Below are 20,452 nucleotides of genomic sequence, written 5' to 3'. Positions count from 1 at the left end.
CTTCCTAATGTTCTTGTTGCTCTTCAAATGGTTCACAACCTTTTTTCCATTCGCCAGTTTACTGCTGACAACTCCTGTTCTATCGAATTTGACTCTTCTGGCCTTACTGCGAAGGATTCGGCTTCCCGGCGTCTGCTCCTCAGATGTGACAACCCGGGGCTCCTTTACACTCTTCGGCTTTCTGCTTCCGCTGCGCCGTCTTCGACTTCTTCGTCTACTGCTTTTGCCGTGACGCCTTCTTCCACCACCTGGCACCACCGGCTTGGTCACCCCTGCCGCGACGTTTTGGCTCAGCTTAGTCATAGTACCGATGTTCCATGTACTAGGGCTCCTGCTAAGGCTGGATATCGAGCTGGCTCGGCTCGGCTCGGTTCAGCTCGAGCTGGCTCGTTATGATAACGAGCTGGCTCGGCTCGGCTCATTATCAGACCGAGCTGAAAGTCAGGCTCGGCTCGGCTCGTTTTGCAGCTCGAGCTGGCTCGTTTGGCTCACGAGCCAGCTCAAAAAAAGCCAACCAACTAGCAGAGCTAGAGCCTAGAGCCACCAGCAAGTAAAATGCACATATGAATATGGTGCAACAATATAAATTACAAGTATCCAACACACATACAACACATCTACGGATCTGCCAATACATATGAACATAACAGATAACACTTAACACTTAACATCAAGTCCAAATGAGTGAATGACCAATTGTTTAGGTCCAGTCCAGCCACTGAACCAGGTCAAGGTGCCCACTGGCCACTGCCAAGGCCCAAGGCAGCCAACATAGGTTCAAGTGTAGGAGTTCAGGAGTTCACACAAACAAAATTTAACAGTAGCAGCCAACAAAATAATAAGGTCTTCTATTCAGGTGATCAGGTCATCGGGTGTCCGCTCCTCTCCATCTCTCCATCTCCCCATGACTCCATTGCTCTCCATCTCTCCATCTCCCCATGACTCCATTGGTCAAAATTAGTCTACAATTAATACGAAAAGAGTTCAGCAATTATTTACAGAAATGTACAATTCCAAATATAAGGTAATGAGCAGCACATAATGGAAATATCATGGCAGCATAGGTGTACTACGTACATATACATGGCAATACCAAGTTACTAGTTGTCTAGTTGCTAGCGACTATGCATTTTGGAAACTCCACGGACTCAATGTCACCATCACCTTCTCCCTTTAAAAACAGTCCAATATTAGTATCTTATAGCACAAATTAACAATAAATAAAATTAGTTGAAGATAAGCAACACACCTTCACATACCAAAATAATAGGAGAACTCTGAGAACCCCGTATCCAACTAGAAGCACAAACTAATGCTTGAATTGTTGATGGTTTCAAAGAGCTCCTATAGTCATCAAAAATTCTTCCTCCAGTGCTGAAAGTAGACTCTGATGACACACTACTAGCAGGGACAGCCAAGAACATCTTTGCCATACTAGCCACCACAGGAAATCTATGAGTGTTGACCTTCCAATAATTGAGTAAGTTGAAGTTCTTCTCTTCAACGGAGACATTTGGTTCATCTAGATAGATAAGTGATGGAGAGAATAGTGGCATGTATTTTTCCAACCCTAGATGGGTGGGTATATATAATATCTATACATGAGCCTCTATACACACGGGCTCAATATACTCCAACACGCCCCCGCAGTCTGAACTACTGGCGCTGCGGTGTTGAAGACTGGACAACAAGAAAGCTAACAACCCCCCGCAGTCTGAACTACCGACACAACGGTGTTCAAGACTGGACAAGATGAGAGTACAGATAGAGTATAAAGGGCAAAGACCCTCCGCAGCCACAACTAGCCACCGGCTACGTTGAGGCTGGATCGAAACTCCGAGAAGGTCGACGAGGGCAGCCCCTTGGTGAAGATGTCAGCAAACTGGGAGGTAGTCGGGACATGCAGTACCCGAACATCGCCGATGGCGACTCTGTCGCGCACGAAGTGTAGGTCGATCTCCACGTGCTTCATCCGCTGATGCTGGACGGGGTTGGTGGAGAGATACACGGCGCTAACGTTGTCGCAGTAGATGAGCGTACTCTTGGCGAGCGGGCTGTGGAGCTCCGCCAAGAGCTGTCGTAGCCAGGACGCCTCCGCCACGCCGTTAGCGACAGCCCGGTACTCCGCCTCGGCACTGGAGCGGGAGACAACCGGCTGCCGCTTGGACGACCAGGAGACCAGGTTGCCGCCCAGGAAGACGGCGTAGCCGGAGGTGGAGCGACGAGTGTCCGGGCAGCCAGCCCAGTCAGCGTCTGTGTAGACCACCAGCTCAGCAGAGGACGAGCGGTGAAGTACCAGGCCGAGGTCCACAGTGCCACGGATGTACCGGAGGAGACGCTTCAGCGCAGCAAGGTGTGACTCCCGGGAATCATGCATATGGAGACAGACCTGCTGAACAGCGGTAGATGAGATCCGGCCTGGTGAAGGTGAGGTACTGTAAAGCGCCGGCCAGACTCCGGTAGGCAGTAGGATCATCCACCGGAGCACCCAGATCAGCAGACAGCTTCGCCTGAGTGTCGACTGGAGTGGAGCAGGGCTTGCAATCAGTCATCCCAGCCCGCTCCAGAATATCGAGGGCGTACTGCCGTTGGTGAAGGAGAAGACCAGACGGGTGAGGCTCAACAGTGACGCCTAAGAAGTGGTGGAGCTGACCGAGATCCTTCATAGCGAACTCCTGCTGCAGAGAGGAGATGACACTCTGAAGTAACTGCTGACTGGAAGCTGTGAGCACAATGTCGTCGACATATAGCAGCAGATAGGCAGTCTCATCCCCACGGCGGTAGATGAAGAAAGACGTGTCAGACTTGGCCTCGGTGAACCCCAGTGTCATCATGAACGTGGCGAACCGAGAGTACCAAGCCCGAGGAGCCTGCTTCAGCCCATAGAGAGACTTGTTAAGCCGACAGACCATATCCGGACGACTCGAGTCCACAAATCCCGCAGGCTGAGAGCAGTAAACAGTCTCTGACAAGGTGCCGTGAAGAAACGCATTCTTCACGTCCAGCTGGTGCACAGGCCAAGTGAGCGAGAGGCCCGTGCGCACCGTAGCGGGCTTCACGACCGGGCTGAAGGTTTCATCATAGTCCACACCAGGCCGCTGAGTGAATCCCCGGAGAACCCAGCGAGCCTTGTAGCGCTCCAATGTGCCGTCAGCCCGACGCTTATGCGTCCAGATCCACTTGCCAGTCACCACATGCCAACCAGACGGACGCGGCACGAGGTCCCACGTCTGGTTGGCAAGAAGAGCTGCGTACTCCTCTTCCATCGCGCAACGCTAGTGAGGATCCGCCAAGGCGTCGCAGACAGAGGAGGGTACCGGAGAGACCCGCGGCTCTCCCTCGGTGGCGGAGAGAGTCGCGGCCTTGGTCGCCATCCGCCGAGTCATCATGGGATGGATATGCCGAGGATCCCGATGGATGACCGGCGGGTGGTACACCTCCGGCTCGGCTCGAGAGGGAGCCGGAGGAGGCGGCGGCGGCGACGGCTCCGCTGTCGGCGTCGCAGGATCCTCCGGAGCAAGAGGCGACGCCGAACAACGCCGGTACACCTGCACCGGCTCAGCGTACCGCTGTGGCGCCGGGTTCGGCGCCGAGCGATGCCGGTACACCTGCACCGGCGGAGCGTACCGCTCAGGTGCAGGGGAAGGCACCGGGGCCGCGTGTGGCGCAGCGGGAGACATCGGGTCCGTGGGTGGCACGACCGGAGGTCCGGGGGCCGCGCGTGGCGCGACCGCGAGCACTGGGGCCGCGCTCGGCGCAGCAGGGATCACCGGAAGTGGTGCCGGTGCTCCGGGAAAACCTGTAGGAAAAGGACAGACTGGTAACGGTGGCTGAACCACCGGGTCAGTCGGAAACAGAGGCGAGCTCGGGATCAGAAAAAGCGCGGGGGGAGAGAAGCCTAGATCAGAAGGGTGCGCACGCCGTCGTTCGTCGTGCGAATCATCCGCTCAGCCTTGCCATTCTGAGGAGAGGTATACGGACAAGACATACGCAGTTGAACACCCCGAGACAGGAAGAAAGACCGGGAGGTGGAGTTATCGAACTCCCGCCCGTTGTCACACTGGACGGCCTTAACGGGAAGGCCGAACTAAGTGGACACCCAGGCAAAGAAGTGGAGGGTGGGGAAGGTCTCAGACTTAGCGCGCAAAGGGAAAGTCCAAGAGTAATGAGAAAAATCATCAACAATGACCAGATAATATTTATAGCCAGACATGCTGAGTACAGGAGACGTCCACAGGTCAAAGTGAATGAGATCAAAAGCATGCGCAGCATGCGAAGAAGAAAAAGAAAACGGAAGTCTAACATGACGACCTAACTGGCACGCATGACAGAGGTGCTCAGCAGGAGCCCTAGTACATGGAACATTGGTACTACGGCGGAGCTGAGCCAAAACGTCGTGGCCGGGGTGACCAAGCCGGCGGTGCCAGGTGGTCGAAGAAGGCGTCACGGCAAAAGCAGAAGACGAAGAAGCCGAAGGCGAGGCAGCGGAAGAAGGAAGCCGAAGAGTGTAAAGGGGCCCCGGGCTGTCACATCGGAGGAGTGGACGCCGGGAAGCCGAATCCTTCACAGTAAGACCAGAGGAGTCAAATTCGATAGAACAAGAGTTGTCAGCAGTAAACTGGCGAATAGAAAGAAGGTTGTGAACCATTTGAGTAGCAACAAAAACATTAGGAAGACGAGGAGCAGAACCCACGGCGGTGACAGGAAGGCAAGACCCATCACCAACCATGATAGAAGAAGGATAAGAGGGGTGTAGGGGTCGGACAGAAGAAAGGATACCAGCATCGGGAGTGGTGTGGAACGAGGCACCCGAGTCGGCGATCCACTCGGTGTTGGTCGGCATGAGGCCCCCCTCCCGGACTCTGGAACGGCCACATCGAGATGCGCCCTGACCATGGGTTGCTGAAGGATGGCCAGGGCGTACCTCTAGCAGCAGGGGCAGGAGCGGGAGCCGGAGTCGGTGTCGGCGCACCCCGACGGCCACCACCGGTACCGGTGCTCGCAGAAGCAGGGCCACCAGTGCCACCACCAGCACCCTGCCGCCGGCGACATCCACGGCCCCACCACCTTCCTCCGGTCTGCCCGGCGGCAGCAGCAGCGGAGGAGGCCGGTGGAGTAGCAACGAGCGCGGCGGGGGTAGGCGAGGGCGATCCGGGTGCGAGACCCCTTGTGATCTCCTCGAGGGCGAGGTCCTCCCGGACCTGCAGGAAAGTGGGGAAGGGCCTCTGGCGAGCGATTCAGCTCTTCAGGTGGTCGTAGGTGCTGCTTAGTCCCCGTAGGACATTGAGCACCAAGACCCGATCGGACACCGGATCCCCGAGGTCGTGAAGAGCATCGGCCATGGTCTTCATCCGCCGGCAGTACTCACCGACGGAGAGGTCCCCCTGCACAAAGGTGCGGAAGGTGGCGTCGAGCTGGAGGGCGCGGTACTCGGCGTTGCCGAGGAACTGCCCCTCGAGCACCATCCAAGCCTGCTGCGCGGTGCCGCCGTGGGTCCTGACGAGATCCTGCAGATCTAGAGAGATGGTCCCAAAGATCCAGGACAGGGCGACGCTGTCGAGGCGCAGCCACATCACGTCCCGCGCCTCGATCGGCGAGTCGACGAGGACGTGGTCGTCGAGGGCGTAGCGGCGGAGGGCGAGGACCTGGTCCCGCCAGCGGCTGTAGGAGGAGGACGCGGGATCGAGGAGGACGGAGACCAGGGCCCTGATGTTCTGGACGCCGGCGGCCTGGAGGTGGAGCTGGGCGACCATGGGGTCAGTCGGGTCGTACCGTGCTCCAGATCCAGCAGGCGGGGCACGGCGGGAGGAGGAGCTGCCGGGCTCGGGGTCGACGGGCAACTGGCCGGAGGAGATGCGGAGAAAGCGCTCCGCCTCGGCGACCCGGAGGGCGAGGGCAGCCACGCGGACCCACTCCTGGGCCCCCGAAGCCTCCGACTTGGCGGCGAGTGTAAGGATCACCGGGGTGTCCGACCCTAGAGGGGGAGGGGGTGAATAGGGTCGCTAATCGCTTTTCTGTCCTAGGGCTCAATCTAATTGCATAAGATAAACCTAACACGTCTTACACATGCTAGTTATGACTAAAGTTTATCTGTGCTACCCTCTATTTACCCCAAAAGACTTGCAACCTATAGCCAATCCCGAGGCCGGACCACGCGGGATGGTACGTCTGGTCATCCTTCAGCAACCCATGGTCAGGGCACATCTCGATGTGGCCGTTCCAGGGTTCGGGGGGGGGGGGGGGCTCGTCCTCAGCTCCAGCCGGCGCCATGTTCATCGGTGCTGCTCCCCTCCGCGTCGTACTAGACCCCGCCCGCTCAACGCAGCCAGCAGCCGACCTGGCCTGGGGGTGGGACCAGGCCGCTCTGTCGCAGTCCTTCAGCACCATGGGACTGACGCCGCCGGTCAGCACCGAGTGGATCGCCGACTCGGGTGCCTCGTTCCACACCACTCTTGATGCCGGTATCCTCTCTTCTGTCCGACCCCCACACCCCTCTTGTCCTTCTTCTATCATGGTTGGTGATGGGTCTTGCCTTTCTGTCACCGCCGTGGGTTCTGCTCCTCCTCCTCCTAATGTTCTTGTTGCTCTTTAAATGGTTCACAATCTTTTTTCCATTCGCCAGTTTACTGCTGACAACTCCTGTTCTATCGAATTTGACTCTTCTAGTCTTACTTTGAAGGATTTGGCTTCTCGGCGTTCGCTCCTCAGATGTGACAACCCGGGGCCCCTTTACACTCTTCGGCTTTCTGCTTCCGCTGCTCCGTCTTCGACTTATTCGTCTACTGCTTTTGCCGTGGCGCCTTCTTCCACCACCCAGCACCGCCGGCTTGGTCACCCCGGCCGCGACGTTTTGGCTCAGCTTGGTCGTAGTACCGATGTTTCATGTACTAGGGCTCCTGCTGAGCACCTCTGTCATGCGTGCCAGTTATGTCGTCATGTTAGACTTCCGTTTTTTTCTTCTTCGCATGCTGTGCGTGCTTTTGATCTTATTCACTGTGATCTGTGGACATCTCCTGTACTCAGCATGTCTGGCTATAAATATTATTTGGTCATTGTTGATGATTTTTCCCATTACTCTTGGACTTTCCCTTTACGCGCCAAGTCTGAGATCTTCCCCACTCTCCTCCACTTCTTTGTCTGGGTGTCCACTCAGTTCGGTCTCACTGTTAAGGCCGTCCAGTGTGACAACGGGCGGAAGTTCGATAACTCCACCTCCCGTTCCTTCTTCCTCTCTCGGGGTGTTCAGCTGCGTATGTCTTGTCTGTATACGTCTCCTCAGAACGGCAAGGCTGAGCGGATGATTCGCACGACGAACGACATCGTGCGCACCCTTTTGATCCAGGCCTCCCTGCCCCGCGCTTCTGGGCTGAGAGCCTCCACACCGCCACCTACCTGCTCAACCGTCTTCCGTCCACTGCTTCTGCTCCCACTCCACACCACGCTCTCTTTGGTACCCCTCCTAGCTACGACCACCTTCGGTCTTCGGGTGTGCGTGTTACCCTAACACCTCCGCCACCGCTTCTCACAAGCTGGCGCCCCGCTCGACTCGTTGTGTGTTCCTCGGTTACTCCCCTGACTACAAGGGGTACCGATGCTTTGACCTCACTTCTCGTCGCGTTCTGATTTCCCGACACAACATCTTTGACGAGTTGGATTTCCCCTATTCCACCTCCTCCACACTTTCTCCTGACCCCGAGCTGGAGTCTCTGTTTCCGACTGACCCGGTGGTTCAGCCACCGTTACCTGTTTGTCCTTTCCCTGCAGGTTTTCCCTGCGCACCGGCACCGCTTCCGGTGATCCCTGCTGCGCCTAGCGCGGCCCCGGTAGCCGCGATCGCGCCATGCGCGGGCCCGGTCCCTCCCCTGCACATGCGCGATACGCTCAGCCAGTGTAGGTGTACCGGCGCCGTTCGGTGCCGACACAGGCGCCGCAGCGGTACGCTCAGCCGGTGCAGGTGTACTGGCGTTGTTCGGCGACGACACCGGCGCCGCCTCTTGCTCCGGAGGCTCCTACGACGCCTACACCGGGGCCGTCGCCGCCGCCGCCTCCTCCGGCCCCCTCTTGAGCCGAGCCGGAGGTGTACCACCCACCAGTCATCCATCGGGATCCTCGGCATATCCATCTCGTGGTGACTCGGCGGATGGCGTCTCAGGCCGCGACTCTCTCCGCCACTGAGGGAGAGCCGCGGGTCTCTCCGGTACCCTCCTCTGTCCGCGACGCCTTAGCGGATCCTCACTGGCGTCGCGCGATGGAAGAGGAGTACGCGGCTCTTCTTGCCAACCAGACGTGGGACCTCGTGCCGCGTCCGTCTGGTTGGCATGTGGTGACTGGCAAGTGGATCTGGACGCATAAGCGTCGGGCTGATGGCACACTGGAGCGCTACAAGGCTTGCTGGGTTCTCCGGGGGTTCACACAGTGACCTGGTGTGGACTATGATGAGATCTTCAGCCCAGTGGTGAAGCCTGCTACTGTGCGCACGGTCCTCTCGCTTGCGCTCTCGCGCTCTTGGCCTGTGCAACAGTTGGACGTGAAGCATGCGTTTCTTCACGGCACTCTGTCAGAGACTGTCTACTGCTCTCAGCCAGCGGGATTTGTGGACTCGAGTCGTCCGGATATGGTCTGCCGACTTAACAAGTCTCTCTATGGTCTGAAGCAGGCTCCTCGGGCTTGATACTCTCGGTTCGCCACGTTCTTGCTGACATTGGAGTTCACCGAGGCCAAGTCTGACACGTCTCTCTTCATCTACCGCCGTGGGGAGGAGACTGCATATCTGCTGCTCTATGTCGATGACATTGTGCTCACAGCCTCCAGTCAGCAGTTGCTTCAGAGTGTCATCTCTTCTCTGCAGCAGGAGTTTGCTATGAAGGATCTGGGTCAGCTCCACCACTTCTTGGGCGTCACTGTTGAGCCAAGCCTGTCTGGTCTTCTCCTTCACCAGCGGCAGTACGCACCCGATATTCTGGAGCGGACTGGGATGACTGATTGCAAGCCCTGCTCAACTCCTGTCGACACTCAGGCGAAGCTGTCTGCTGATCTGGGTGATCCGGTGGCTGATCCTACTGCCTACCGGAGTCTGGCTGGTGCTTTGCAGTACCTCACCTTCACCAGGCCGGACCTCACCTACGTTGTTCAGCAGGTCTGTCTCCATATGCATGATCCTTGGGAGTCACACCTTGCTGCGCTGAAGCGTCTCCTCCGCTACGTCCGTGGCACTGTGGACCTCGGCCTGGTGCTTCACCGCTCGTCCTCTGCTATGCCGTCTTCCTGGGCGGCAACCTGGTCTCCTAGTCGTCCAAGCGGCAGCCGGTTGTCTCCCGTTCCAGTGCTGAGGCGGAGTACCAGGCTGTCGCTAACGGCGTGGCGGAGGCGTCCTGGCTCCGACAGCTCTTGGCGGAGCTCCACAGCCTGCTTGCCAAGAGCACGCTCGTCTACTGCGACAACGTCAGCGCCGTGTCTCTCTCCACCAACCCCGTCCAGCATCAGCGGACAAAGCATCTGGAGATCGACCTACACTTCGTGCGCGACAGAGTCGCCATCGGCGATGTTCGGGTACTCCATGTCCCGACTACCTCCCAGTTTGCTGACATCTTCATCAAGGGATTGCCCTCTTCGACCTTCTCGGAGTTTCGCTCCAGCCTCAACGTAGCCGGTGGTTAGTTGTGGCTGCGGGGGGTATTTGCCCTTTGTACTCTATTTGTACTCTCTTCTTGTCCAGTCTTGAACACCGCTGCGCCGGTAGTTCAGACTGCGGGGGAGGGGGGGTGTTGGCTTTCTTGTTGTCCAGTCTTGAACACCGCTGCGCCGGTAGTTCAGACTGGGGGGGGTGTTGGTGTATATGTGAGACCATGTATAGAGGCCCATCTAGAGGTCCATGTATAGGATCTATATATCCCACCCTTCTAGGGTTTGGAGGAATACAAGCTATTATTCTCTCCATCAGTCTGGCACCTGTATTGCTGGTCAACCATGACAGGTGTTTATATATAAGTTGCCTAGCCGTTCTGAAATAATTGTGACTACAAGGTTAATTTCCGAGTGATATATTTCTATTAAGGATAGAGAAACTAAACTTTCCTAGAGCCGATCAGTAAAGACCATGTGTGTTACATCACATTCTTGTGATTGTGTAGTGCAAAACTATTCTGAATTTTGTACACCAGATAGCTTCTCGTGCCTATCGTTGTCTTTTATATCACCTTTGGTTCCAATCATTTGTCTACGTAGTCCAGGAATGGAGTTAATGCTCTACTTCTGTCAGCATGTTTTACCCCAATTAATGATGAATCCATCTATTTGCCATGCTGCAATAGGCAATAAACAGATTTTTTTATTTTTAAGCACACTCAAAGATACAACTTTGTATATTTGCACAGAAAAAAACTCAAAATGTGATCTAATTTGTGACTTGATCTAATAGCACTGTAGTTCCAACGTTATTATGCTTATTTTGCCAAACTCTATTGCATCTTTATAATTGAAATGCTTGTGTGCTAGCAGCTATCATCGTTCAATTACCATACAATGTTTCCTGATTATTATTTATGAGGTCCAGAGACATATTTAATTGTGCAATGCTCTTTATGCTTTTGACCAACTATAATATCCCATCTTCAGGAGTTTTGGAGATGATTAAATGAACCAGTTAAATGGTTGGCCATATAGGTAATCTGATAATCCAGTTTTTTTTTCCCATTCTGGTTACAGGTTACTAAGGATGCTGTCCATGGGAGTGAAGCTGGCAAAGCAATTTCCTTCTATGTTCTTGATGCACTAATTAGTATTGATCATGAAAAGTATTTCTTAAACCAGCTTCAAAGTCGAGGGATTCTTAGATCATGTCTAAGTGATGTTACAAACTATTTGTCAAAGGTTTGTACTGCCACTGCTCTATCTCTCTTGTCTTCTTTTTTTCATTTTTCCACCTGATGATCCCAAGTGCAGACTTCATGCTATCATGCATTCATGTTATTTTGATTTTACTGATTTTCTTTAAAATGGATCAGTTTTTGTGGACTTCTTTTTCTTATTGTGAACACTTGGGTGGGTAATGCCAAAATAAGGAAAATTATAGAACTGACATAGGCAACCTTGTAAGACTTGCACAGTGCAGGCTAAGATGTTTTAGTTGGGACTGCTATTCCTGTAGATGGTGGGAAGGAGAATATGGCTTTGAAGTTGAAATTATCTAGGGGGGTTGCTAGTTTTGATTCTCTTGTTCCAAATAGGGATGCATAGCTAACAGTTTTATCTATTGATTTAGTATCCTATTTCAAATGATTGGAATATGATTTAGGTTTCCTGTCATAATCAAATGTGATTTGGGCCTTTTCCATTGTTATATTTATCTGAGCTATACGTATGTGCGTAGCTTTATGCTTTGTTGTAACGAGCATAGCTATATTGGGAAAAAAATTCCAAAAAAAAATTATTTTTTTTATTCTTTAACTTGAATAATTAAGTGTAATGTTTAATTTACTATGAGACTGAATATATTTTTCCTGCTATACTAGGTATTTGGATATTGGAACTTGCCTGAAATGGATACATATTTGATTGATAAACTTTATTTGAGCATATTCATAGTTTCTTGAACTTTAATTATGGACTTATGCTCACTTCGTTTTTTTTCCTGAAAGACAGCGCACAAACAACTGTTTGTCTTGTTTTATGAAACATGGACATAGATTTTCCTTTGCCATGTATTGCAGTACACGCATATGCTAAAGATGACCTATAATACGATGAATATCGCTCCAAAATATAAAAAAGGGTCTGCCTAGAGAATTCCTGATATCTGGTGTCACTGTGTCTAGCATTTTACCCTGATATGTGGTGTCATCAGTTTTATGGGTGTTTTTCAGGATTCATCACTCACAGCAGAATCTTCACAGCGGCTTTGCACTGTCGATGCTCAGTTCTCATTACTGCTGAGAATAAGTCACCAGTATGGCAAACAAGGCTCTCAGATTTTGTTGTCCATGGGTGTTTTACAAAGCCTTTCATCATGCAACCTCATGGGTGTGCAAAAAAAGGTGGCCTTTGTTTGCAAATGTAACTACATGTTTTTATGAATTCACACTTACAATTTTGTATACTATCAGGGAAATTCAAGGCCAATCTCCAATATCATAAAAGAACGGGCTGGTGAAATTGACAAGAAGAAGTCACTTATTGCACCCGTACTGCGAATAGTCACCTCTTTTACATCACTTGTGGACTCTGCTGATTTTCTTGAGGTTAGCTGATTTTGGGTGGCAGTATGGTGCCCATTCAATTGTGTGATTAAAAGGGAGAACATCAATGAGTAAAAACTTTTATCTGTGGTTCATTGCTGATTCTGCAGTAAAAGTAATTTAACATTACAACAAGCACTCAACTAAGAGGAAACACTATTTTTTTATGTGTATAGTTATCAAAACTGGATACCACATATCTTTACTGCTGTATAGTACCGACATTTTAAGAATCTGGCCTTTTGAATCGTGTAACTTCAGGTGAGGAACAAAATTGTACGAGAGATAGTGGACTTCGCAAAGCGGCATCAGTCGGTTTTTAATAGCATTTTAAGGGAGAACATTTCCGGGGCTAATTTGTTCACATTGGAACGGCTTAGCTTGGTGGTTTCTATTCTCAGCAAGGTTTACTGTTCACTCCTTATTTGATTGTGGTCACTCTTAATCTGTTTTATTGGATCACAAGTGCTAATAACTTTGTAGGTGTGGGCATATGAGGAAAATGAGGAATGCAGCTATATCCAAGATTTATTTGCCTTGATGCATTCTCTTTTTAGCCTTGACTTTGGGTCTCTGAATTTTATGCAATCGCCAAACATGATCGAGGTGAGCCTAGACCTCTTTATAATAGACATATTATAATGATGACTTTATGCATCCACATGTCTTTTTTTTAATACTTCTACATGTTGCTGCTTACCAGAATCAGAAGTCAGAATTCGTAGTGTTTGGTCTTTGCTTCAGCCTTATATCTTACCTGTATGTTCTGGCCACAAAGAAGAACATGCGATTTCAGGTGAGTAGTATTTTAAACCTACCTTCTGCAAATGAAAAAAGAAAGAGAGAGGGAGGAAAACTTGTAGTTTGGTTCTGGTACGTTGTAAGTTGATTTTTTCTTAAAAGAAACATTCAGGCAGCACAAATGAAGGGGTAGAGGGATTAGTTCTTTTGTCAAAACTTTGACATTGACACTAACGTCTTCCCAACACCTTGGTTTTGCAGGTTTCGTATGACTATAATAATGACCAACAACAACCAACACTACAAATGGTTTCTGATCTTCTGAATTCAATAACACTAGCCCTAGAAAGAGTAGCTGAAGAAAAATATATGCTATTAAACAAGGTATTGCTGTTTCTGACCTGCATGTTCACAAATTTACTTGTGGATTTTCTTTTGAATGGAATATTGAAGTATGGAGAAAATGAGTTATGCATGGTAACCTGACTTGGAATACAGATCCAGAATTGATTGAAATGGTTGATATTATCAGGAATTCTGAGGTAGTTCATTCATACTTTTTCCTGGATAGCTAACTTTGTCTGATTTTGTTGTTTAGGTTCGTGACTTGAATGAGTTATCCAGAAAAGAGGTCGATGAGATAATAAAATTATGTATGAAGCAAGATTGCATCTCTCCCAATGATAACATCCGTAAAAGGTTACCTTTGCAATATTCTTGGTTCTAATACTTGCTGCTTTTGTCTAGTTATAATCCTATTGGGTAACACGTTTCTTTATTTGCAGGAGGTACATTGCAATGATAGATTTGTCCTGCATGGCTGGGAACCGAGATCAGCTTATAACCCTTCTGCTTCAGATAGCGGAATGTGCCATTACCATTCTCCTTGTTCATTTCCAGGACGAGTAAGAATGCTTATTATTAGCGTAAATAAAGGCTGTATATCTCACGATTCTGTTCTTATTACATTAGAAAACCAACATTTTTCTCTGCATTTGCAGGGCTTGTGCAAAAGATCTTTCTTCATTTTCTGATGAACTTCTTCCTGTACTGGAGAGGCTTGAACATTTTAAAGAGGTATGAAATTCACATAAATTTATATTGTTACTATTGCTCTAAGGACCAAGTAGTTTGCCATGTTATGTTCACTCTGTTTTCAGTTATAAGCTTCCACAATTCTGGACATGTCAATATGACTGCTATTTTGTACCATGAGATCAATATATATTTAATCCTTCAATAATTACTGGACTTTAAAAGGAAACCATGTTTAAGTGTGATTATTTTTGTACATAAAATTTAATACATTTGTTTTCTTTTCAGGATAAAGTTGGACGTAGCCTAAAGTTGTTCCACAGATCTGTGACCACACTGAAAGAGATGACCATCAGAAGCATGACCGTATGACGGAGGGGGTGTGTTGTACAATATACATGTTATGACGGATGGGTGTGTTGTCCAATGTTTTGTATGATAGCTACACTTCGGTAGATCTGTCGATGTATTACGTTGTTGTTGTGCTAGCTCACTTATTGAATTACATTAATAACTTGGACTGTCCTGAGGCAGTCAGTTTTATGTTACATGCCATGTTTTTGCTGGGTTTGTTTGTTTGGGAGCGTCTTGTATTGTTCTGTATGGATATGGTTTCACATGCAGTAATGCGTTTTCCCTTAACTGTTCCCGCCTGACGAGAACAGATCCAGTACTCCAATGCTCCCATTTTTAAAAATGCAGGAAAATGTGCATTGTCACATGTTCAAGCAAAGCTTGATCTTGAACAAATTTTTGTGCAAGGATAAATAAAAAAAAGACAATAAACATGCAATTGGGTCTGGTGTACTGTTCATATGGGATCCACAACCTGCATCAATTGCATTATGATTTTGTCCTTTTTGTTTTTAACTGCACAAGATTTTGTTTAAACTCAAAGTTTACAAGAACATGTAACCTTGCGTCATCTAGACATACATATTTTGGTTTGCTTTTTTCGTGCAAATTTTGATGTATTTATTTCAAATTGGGAGTACGGGAGCACCTAACGGCATAGGAGCACATGATCCGTTCTTCCCTTGAACCCCAGCCCTCTTGCTCTTCTCCTGGATGTGTTACTTTCTTATGTTCGTACCGCGTTACGCTCGTGTATTCCTATAGACGGAAATTACGTTGTGTAGCTCTTCTCCACCACTGGCGCATTGCACGGAGGGAGGCCGCTTGCCTGTCAGTAAGCTCACAATGGATGTAGCGTCAAATCGATATTTGAATCCTTCAACAATCGCTGGGTACATGGCACTGAACCGAAGTAAGAAAATCTTCTCTGAGCATTGAGCAAAGAAGCATTTTACACATGCACTCTGTTTGGCTCGTGGCTGGTGCTGATTTACTATCAGAAAAAAGTATATGCTGATTGGCTGTTAAATACTGCTCCGTCATTCAGGCCCGTATCTAAGCACGTGCGGGCCGTGCGACCGCACAGGGCCTCCGAATTTGAAGGGCCCCCAAAATATTAGATATAGTCATGCAAATACTTTAATTTAGTTAATTATTGATCCAATTTGTAGCAAAATATGGCCCAAATTGCTCCTAAAAGATAAATCATTGTAGGCGTATCACTTCCTTTTACATGGGTGCTACTCGGAGTCAGGTGTGTGATCTCGAGTGGACCTATCACAGCACCACAACTTCTCCAGGATTCCATATTTTGAACCTAAAATCGGCCTAATAAACCAGGCCCCTCAATACTTTGTTGCTAAAACAAACTTTTTTGGAAAAAAATTTTGTTGCTCAAACAATAACAATTGTTCCAGCAATAAAAGAAATTATTCCCGAACAAAAAAATAGTTATTAGACCTCTTGTGGTGATTTAACTGCCAGTCACACGTGTGACTTCTAACATTTGTGCTTTCACACAGCACATTGCGCTTATCGCGCTTGCCGGCTGCTATCGCTTGGTATTCGCGATCCTGCACTAGGCCACTAGGGCCCAGTCCATTGTTTCGCACAGGGCCCTCGAATTTGCCGGTACAGCCCTGCGTCATTTGATCCACGCAAACGGCAGCAGGCCGTCAGCGCTGCTCCGGCTCCTCCACATGCCCATTGGCGCCGTGCAACGGCGGCAGGGAGAAGGCGCTCACCGTGGAGCTCCCGCTCCGGATCTCCCTGAGCGACCTGAGCGCGGCCACGGTGCTCTTCATGTACGTGCTCTCCATGTCCTCGATCTCCTCCAGCTCCAGGGCCCCGCTGCCGCCGTTGGCCAGCGACGAGCCGGCGGCAGCCACAGGCTTGTCGTCGCCGTCGCTGTCCTCCCTCCCGTCGTCGCTCGGCAGCGCGGGCGGCTGGCTCCTCGGCAGGAGCTGCTCCAGCATCGCCTCGCACTCCTTCACGAGCTTGTACAGGAGGTCGGTGGTGAAGAAAGGCTCCTGCATCACGTTCTGGATGAAGGGCAGCCGGATCAGCGCACCGGTCCTCTTGTCGTACTTCTTGAGGATCTTGACCAGTCCTGGTTAAAGAGAGGGCAGCTTCATCAGCATAACGGCAATCGGCAGTACACTAGTACAGAACGAACTGGCAGAGCAACTTGTAGCTTTTTTTTTCCTCAAGTTCACAACTAGAGATACAAATAGAACCGCACATTGTTGCACATTAAAATGTAGGAGGGAAAAGAATGGAAATCTGCTAAGACTGTGTATGTAGGAACCTACCTAGCTTTTAGGGATGAGTAACCTTACTAGAACTTCTGAAATGAAAAAGGGGTTTATATTTTACATGTATATAACCAGAATGCCCTCTGGTCCCTAGTCCAGAATAACAAAGCAATTCTTCACCAAAGGAAACAGAACCATTCTGCTGACCCTTTTTCTTTTTATTCCAAGAGGATACTGAAAACTGAGAGCCAGTGGTTCGAGAGAAAAAAAAATTGAGAGCCCAAGCTATGTGCACTCAGAGCTCCAATGTTGTCAGAATTTTCTACAGAACGTTTGCAAATGTATGGGTAAAGATATGAAAAGTGTATTGCTATTGCTTATACATATTGCAATAAATAATCGATTCTTGTATATGTGAGTAGATCCTAAGTGTCTAGTTAAAAGATTCGAAATAGTGTTCTTTGTCTAGTGTTCGTCCCACTTTCAATCCAATATTTCCATGTTGATATGTACTGTTGGAATCCCACAACTTTAGTGGAAGCCACACCTTCTTATCACGCGACTCGTTGTGGTCCATAGATGATTGTTTTTAAAAAAAAAAATTGAACTCCCATATTGCAAAAGGCACTGATAATGTTCAACCATGGCCCCTGATCGTTCATATTCAATAATGCTCTGGCCTTACAAATGAAATGGGGAGCTCAAAAATTTGGGACATAGTGATACTGTGATGGTCACAAGGATCAATGAGTACATGACTGTTCATGTTCATGTTCCTCACTGATCATGTTCATATTCCTCTGCGCCCCACTGGGGCGCAACTCAAACTTATTAGATTAATATATATTTTAAATAAATTAATAAAAATTCTCACGTGCACTTTACTTTTAAAGTAGTAAAGATTGACCACATCATTTTAAACCATATAGAGATGGCATGTGATACGATACCATAGAATATTCCAGATCTCGACACGGAAAAAGCACCACGTGGCTAACTTAGCCCACTTCAGATCTAAAAACACACACAGAGACACAACAAGCTGCAACCACGAACAGGGGAGGAGGGCGTGCTCACCGGTGTAGTTGAGCGCGCTGTAGTTCTCGAGCAGCACCATCTCGCCGTGGAAGTCGACGATCTCCTTCCGCACCCGCAGCAGCTCCTCCGCCGACCCCGTCTCCGCCGCGCTCACTGCCCTGTCCTGCAGCTCCTGCATCCCCTCATCAACCCGACCCGCCACACGAAATCAGACCGATGTTCGCGGAGAAGAAAAGAAAACGATATGAGAAGAATTGGATCGATGGAATCGGTGGCGGTCCAGCAAATTACCTTCTGCCGGATGACGTACTCCTCCTCCTTCTCGAGGAAGAAGGCGTTGAACTTGTCGAGCTCGGCGTCGAGGAGGGCGACGAACCCGGACTCCTCCGCGGTCATCGCCGGCGGGGAGCCGCCGCCGTCCCCCACGCGCTGGCGCTTGCTCCGCCGCTCGCCGTCCGCGTCGCCGGCGCCGATCCGCTTCAGCCGCTTCTTGAGGTCCTTGTAGGACAGGAACTTGTCGCGCCACTCGGGCAGCGTCTCCACGATCTGGTTGTTCAGGCTCTTGCCGAACTTCATTGTGGCAAGTGGGAGAGACCAGAATTGGAATCGAATTGGTGGGGAAATTCGTGGTGGAATGGAATGCGGGTGTGGGGGAGGCCGGAGAGGAGGCGAGATAAATAGCGGGGTGGATGCAGAGGAGGACGACCGGGGATATGCGCGGGTGGTGATGGGGAAGGTCAGAATATTCCCGACGACGATATATCGCGCCGTGGCGGTTTTATGCAACGCGCGCCTGCGTCACTTCTTAGGATGGGTTTGGATGGTTTCTTTGGATGGGTTTGGATGGTGGGAGAGAAATTATATTGGGTAAGGATGATAAATGGACAATGGCTAATGGGAAAGAATAAATTTAATTTTGTGGAGGCAAGCATTTTTAAAATTTGGCTTGCTGTAATTCCTTAGGATGAACATGAAGCTAAGCGAAAACAAAAAAGTTCAAAAACATCGGGTGCACGAGCTAGCATGGTAGGCAAGTGAAGACATGCACACCAAAGTATTTTCTTATCGAGAGAAATGTTTGCCCATATTCCACATATAGATTTAGGTTTTGAACTTTCGACAAATCTGACTTCAGTTGTGGCTCATGGAGCCAGGCCCCAGTGCGCGATCGAGGTTCGATCCCCCACACCGGCACCGAGAGGGCACTCTATTGCCTCCTCTAGTGAAAAAAAGAAAAAATGTTATAAATATGACCCTTGGACTTTGCGCAAGAGAAAAAGAAAATAAGAGCATTATAACTGAACATCCATATTGTAGTAATTTTCTTCTACATATCTATCACGTGATGCCTTCGATTTGTTAATACAATTAACTAGGGAAACATTTACTTATTGGTGTCATAATTTTTTTTTCTTCATTTGCCTCAACAAAACATGCTATCAACTAAACATTAGCATGAATTTAAATAAATAAGTGACTTTAAAAAACAAGCAATGTCAAAATGGATACCTAGTTGGGGCGTTGCATGTCCTAGCTCATTAAAATATGTTGATGTTGTATTCGTGGCACTCCAATGCGCGGGTGGTGATGGGGAAGGTCATAATATTCCCGCGCTTCGTGGCGGTTTTATGCGACGCGCGCCTTCATCACTACTTTGGATGGGTTTGGATGGTGGGAGAGAAATTGTATTGGGTACCCCGAGAATGACAAATGGGCAATGGCTAATGGGAAAGAATAAAATTAATTGTGTGGGGAGCAGCATTTTTAAACTTTGGCTTGCTGTAATTCCTAGGGATGAACACGAAGCCAAGCGAAAATAAAGTTCAAAAACATCGGGTGCACGAACTATCATGGTGGGCAGATAAAGACATGCACCGAAATATTTCCTTATGAGAGAAATGTTTGTCCTTATTCTACATAGATTTGTGTTTGGATTTTTGGCAAATTTGTCTCTAATTTGTTATAAATATGACCCTTGGACTTTGCGGAAGAGCAAGAGCATTATAATTGAACCTCCCTATTCTAGTAATTTTCTTCTACGTATCTATCACATGATGCCTTTGATATGTTAATACAAAAGAACGCGAGGGGGGGTTGACAGACCTCACCATTTTTCATTCAGAGGAAGCAACCTAGTTTCTCCCGGCTGCGGAAAAACCCTCGAATCCTGGCCCATGCTCGAGAGGGCCATGCCTCGTGGCGAGCATAGCGAGGGGGGGCGTTCGAACTCACAACCTGCAGGGTGCCACCCGGCTTCTGTCGCCACCTTAGGCGATATGTTAATACAAATAAGTAGAGAAAACATTTACTTATTGGTGCCATAATTTTTTTCTTGATCTGGCTCAACAAAACATGCTATCAACTAAATATTAACATGAACTTAAATAAATAAGTGCCTTTAGAAAACACGCAATGTCAAATAGGATCCATAGTTGGCGTTGCATGTCCTAGCTCATTAAAATATGTTGTATTCATGGCAGTCCAATGTGCCAAACCAGCCGCTGATAAAAAGAGGATAGTGGCTTCTTAGTTTCTAATATAACTGGTTGGCTTCATTAGCTTGCAGATTTGTCCGAAAGCTTAACTTGGGGCTTGACAACTCAGAACGATGCCGTTTTCTCGTCGTTGAATACTTCTATGGGTATGAATATGGATATCCTACTCTTAAAATAACACCCAATTGATATAGGGAGTCTACCACGAAATATCGCGCCGAGATCTCCTCCTCCTGACACCATCATCATCGTTGATGGTGATTAATCAAATGCTTTGGCATTGCATGTGGACCATGAAATG

The 20,452-nt window shown here is 49.0% G+C and overlaps 2 protein-coding genes across 5 annotated transcripts in view; one reads left to right on the top strand and one right to left on the bottom strand.

Moving 5' to 3' along the window:
* Positions 1–14,651, top strand: part of LOC120681809 (nuclear pore complex protein NUP205-like) — a 33,695-nt gene extending 19,044 nt beyond the window's left edge. The window contains exons 35-45 of one of the 4 annotated variants that reach the window (XM_039963463.1): positions 10,705–10,869; positions 11,862–12,032; positions 12,102–12,236; positions 12,495–12,638; positions 12,717–12,839; positions 12,937–13,029; positions 13,236–13,358; positions 13,573–13,673; positions 13,760–13,879; positions 13,976–14,051; positions 14,298–14,651. In XM_039963463.1, the coding sequence (XP_039819397.1) occupies positions 10,705–10,869; positions 11,862–12,032; positions 12,102–12,236; positions 12,495–12,638; positions 12,717–12,839; positions 12,937–13,029; positions 13,236–13,358; positions 13,573–13,673; positions 13,760–13,879; positions 13,976–14,051; positions 14,298–14,381 (1,335 nt within the window). In that variant the 3' untranslated portion in view covers positions 14,382–14,651. Of the gene's footprint in view, positions 1–10,704; positions 10,870–11,861; positions 12,033–12,099; positions 12,237–12,494; positions 12,639–12,716; positions 12,840–12,936; positions 13,030–13,235; positions 13,359–13,572; positions 13,674–13,759; positions 13,880–13,975; positions 14,052–14,297 lie in introns of those variants that run through there. The other 3 variants (XM_039963537.1, XM_039963615.1, XR_005678157.1) reach the window with 3 other exon arrangements.
* Positions 14,652–15,216: 565 nt separating this feature from the next.
* Positions 15,217–18,404, bottom strand: LOC120682006 (SPX domain-containing protein 1-like). Its single transcript, XM_039963764.1, has 4 exons — positions 17,948–18,404; positions 17,696–17,828; positions 16,014–16,473; positions 15,217–15,408 (listed from the first exon to the last, which is right to left on the bottom strand). The coding sequence occupies exons 1-3, from the start codon at positions 18,230–18,232 to the stop codon at positions 16,040–16,042; spliced, it is 852 nt and encodes a 283-aa protein (XP_039819698.1). The 5' UTR covers positions 18,233–18,404; the 3' UTR covers positions 15,217–15,408; positions 16,014–16,039.
* Positions 18,405–20,452: the final 2,048 nt, after the last annotated feature.

The sequence above is a fragment of the Panicum virgatum genome, chromosome 1K (genome assembly GCF_016808335.1).
Source record: "Panicum virgatum strain AP13 chromosome 1K, P.virgatum_v5, whole genome shotgun sequence".
NCBI lineage: Eukaryota > Viridiplantae > Streptophyta > Magnoliopsida > Poales > Poaceae > Panicum > Panicum virgatum.
This window is presented reverse-complemented; position numbering and strand designations above follow the sequence as displayed.

Coding starts and splice junctions, on each gene's coding strand:
- LOC120682006 (XM_039963764.1), bottom strand. CDS start 18,232: ATGAAGTTCGGCAAGAGCCTGAACAACCAGATCGTGGAGACGCTGCCC. Junction 17,829..17,947: donor AGTACGTCATCCGGCAGAAG/GTAATTTGCTGG, acceptor GAGGGGATGCAG/GAGCTGCAGGACAGGGCAGT. Junction 16,474..17,695: donor CAGCGCGCTCAACTACACCG/GTGAGCACGCCC, acceptor CTCTTTAACCAG/GACTGGTCAAGATCCTCAAG.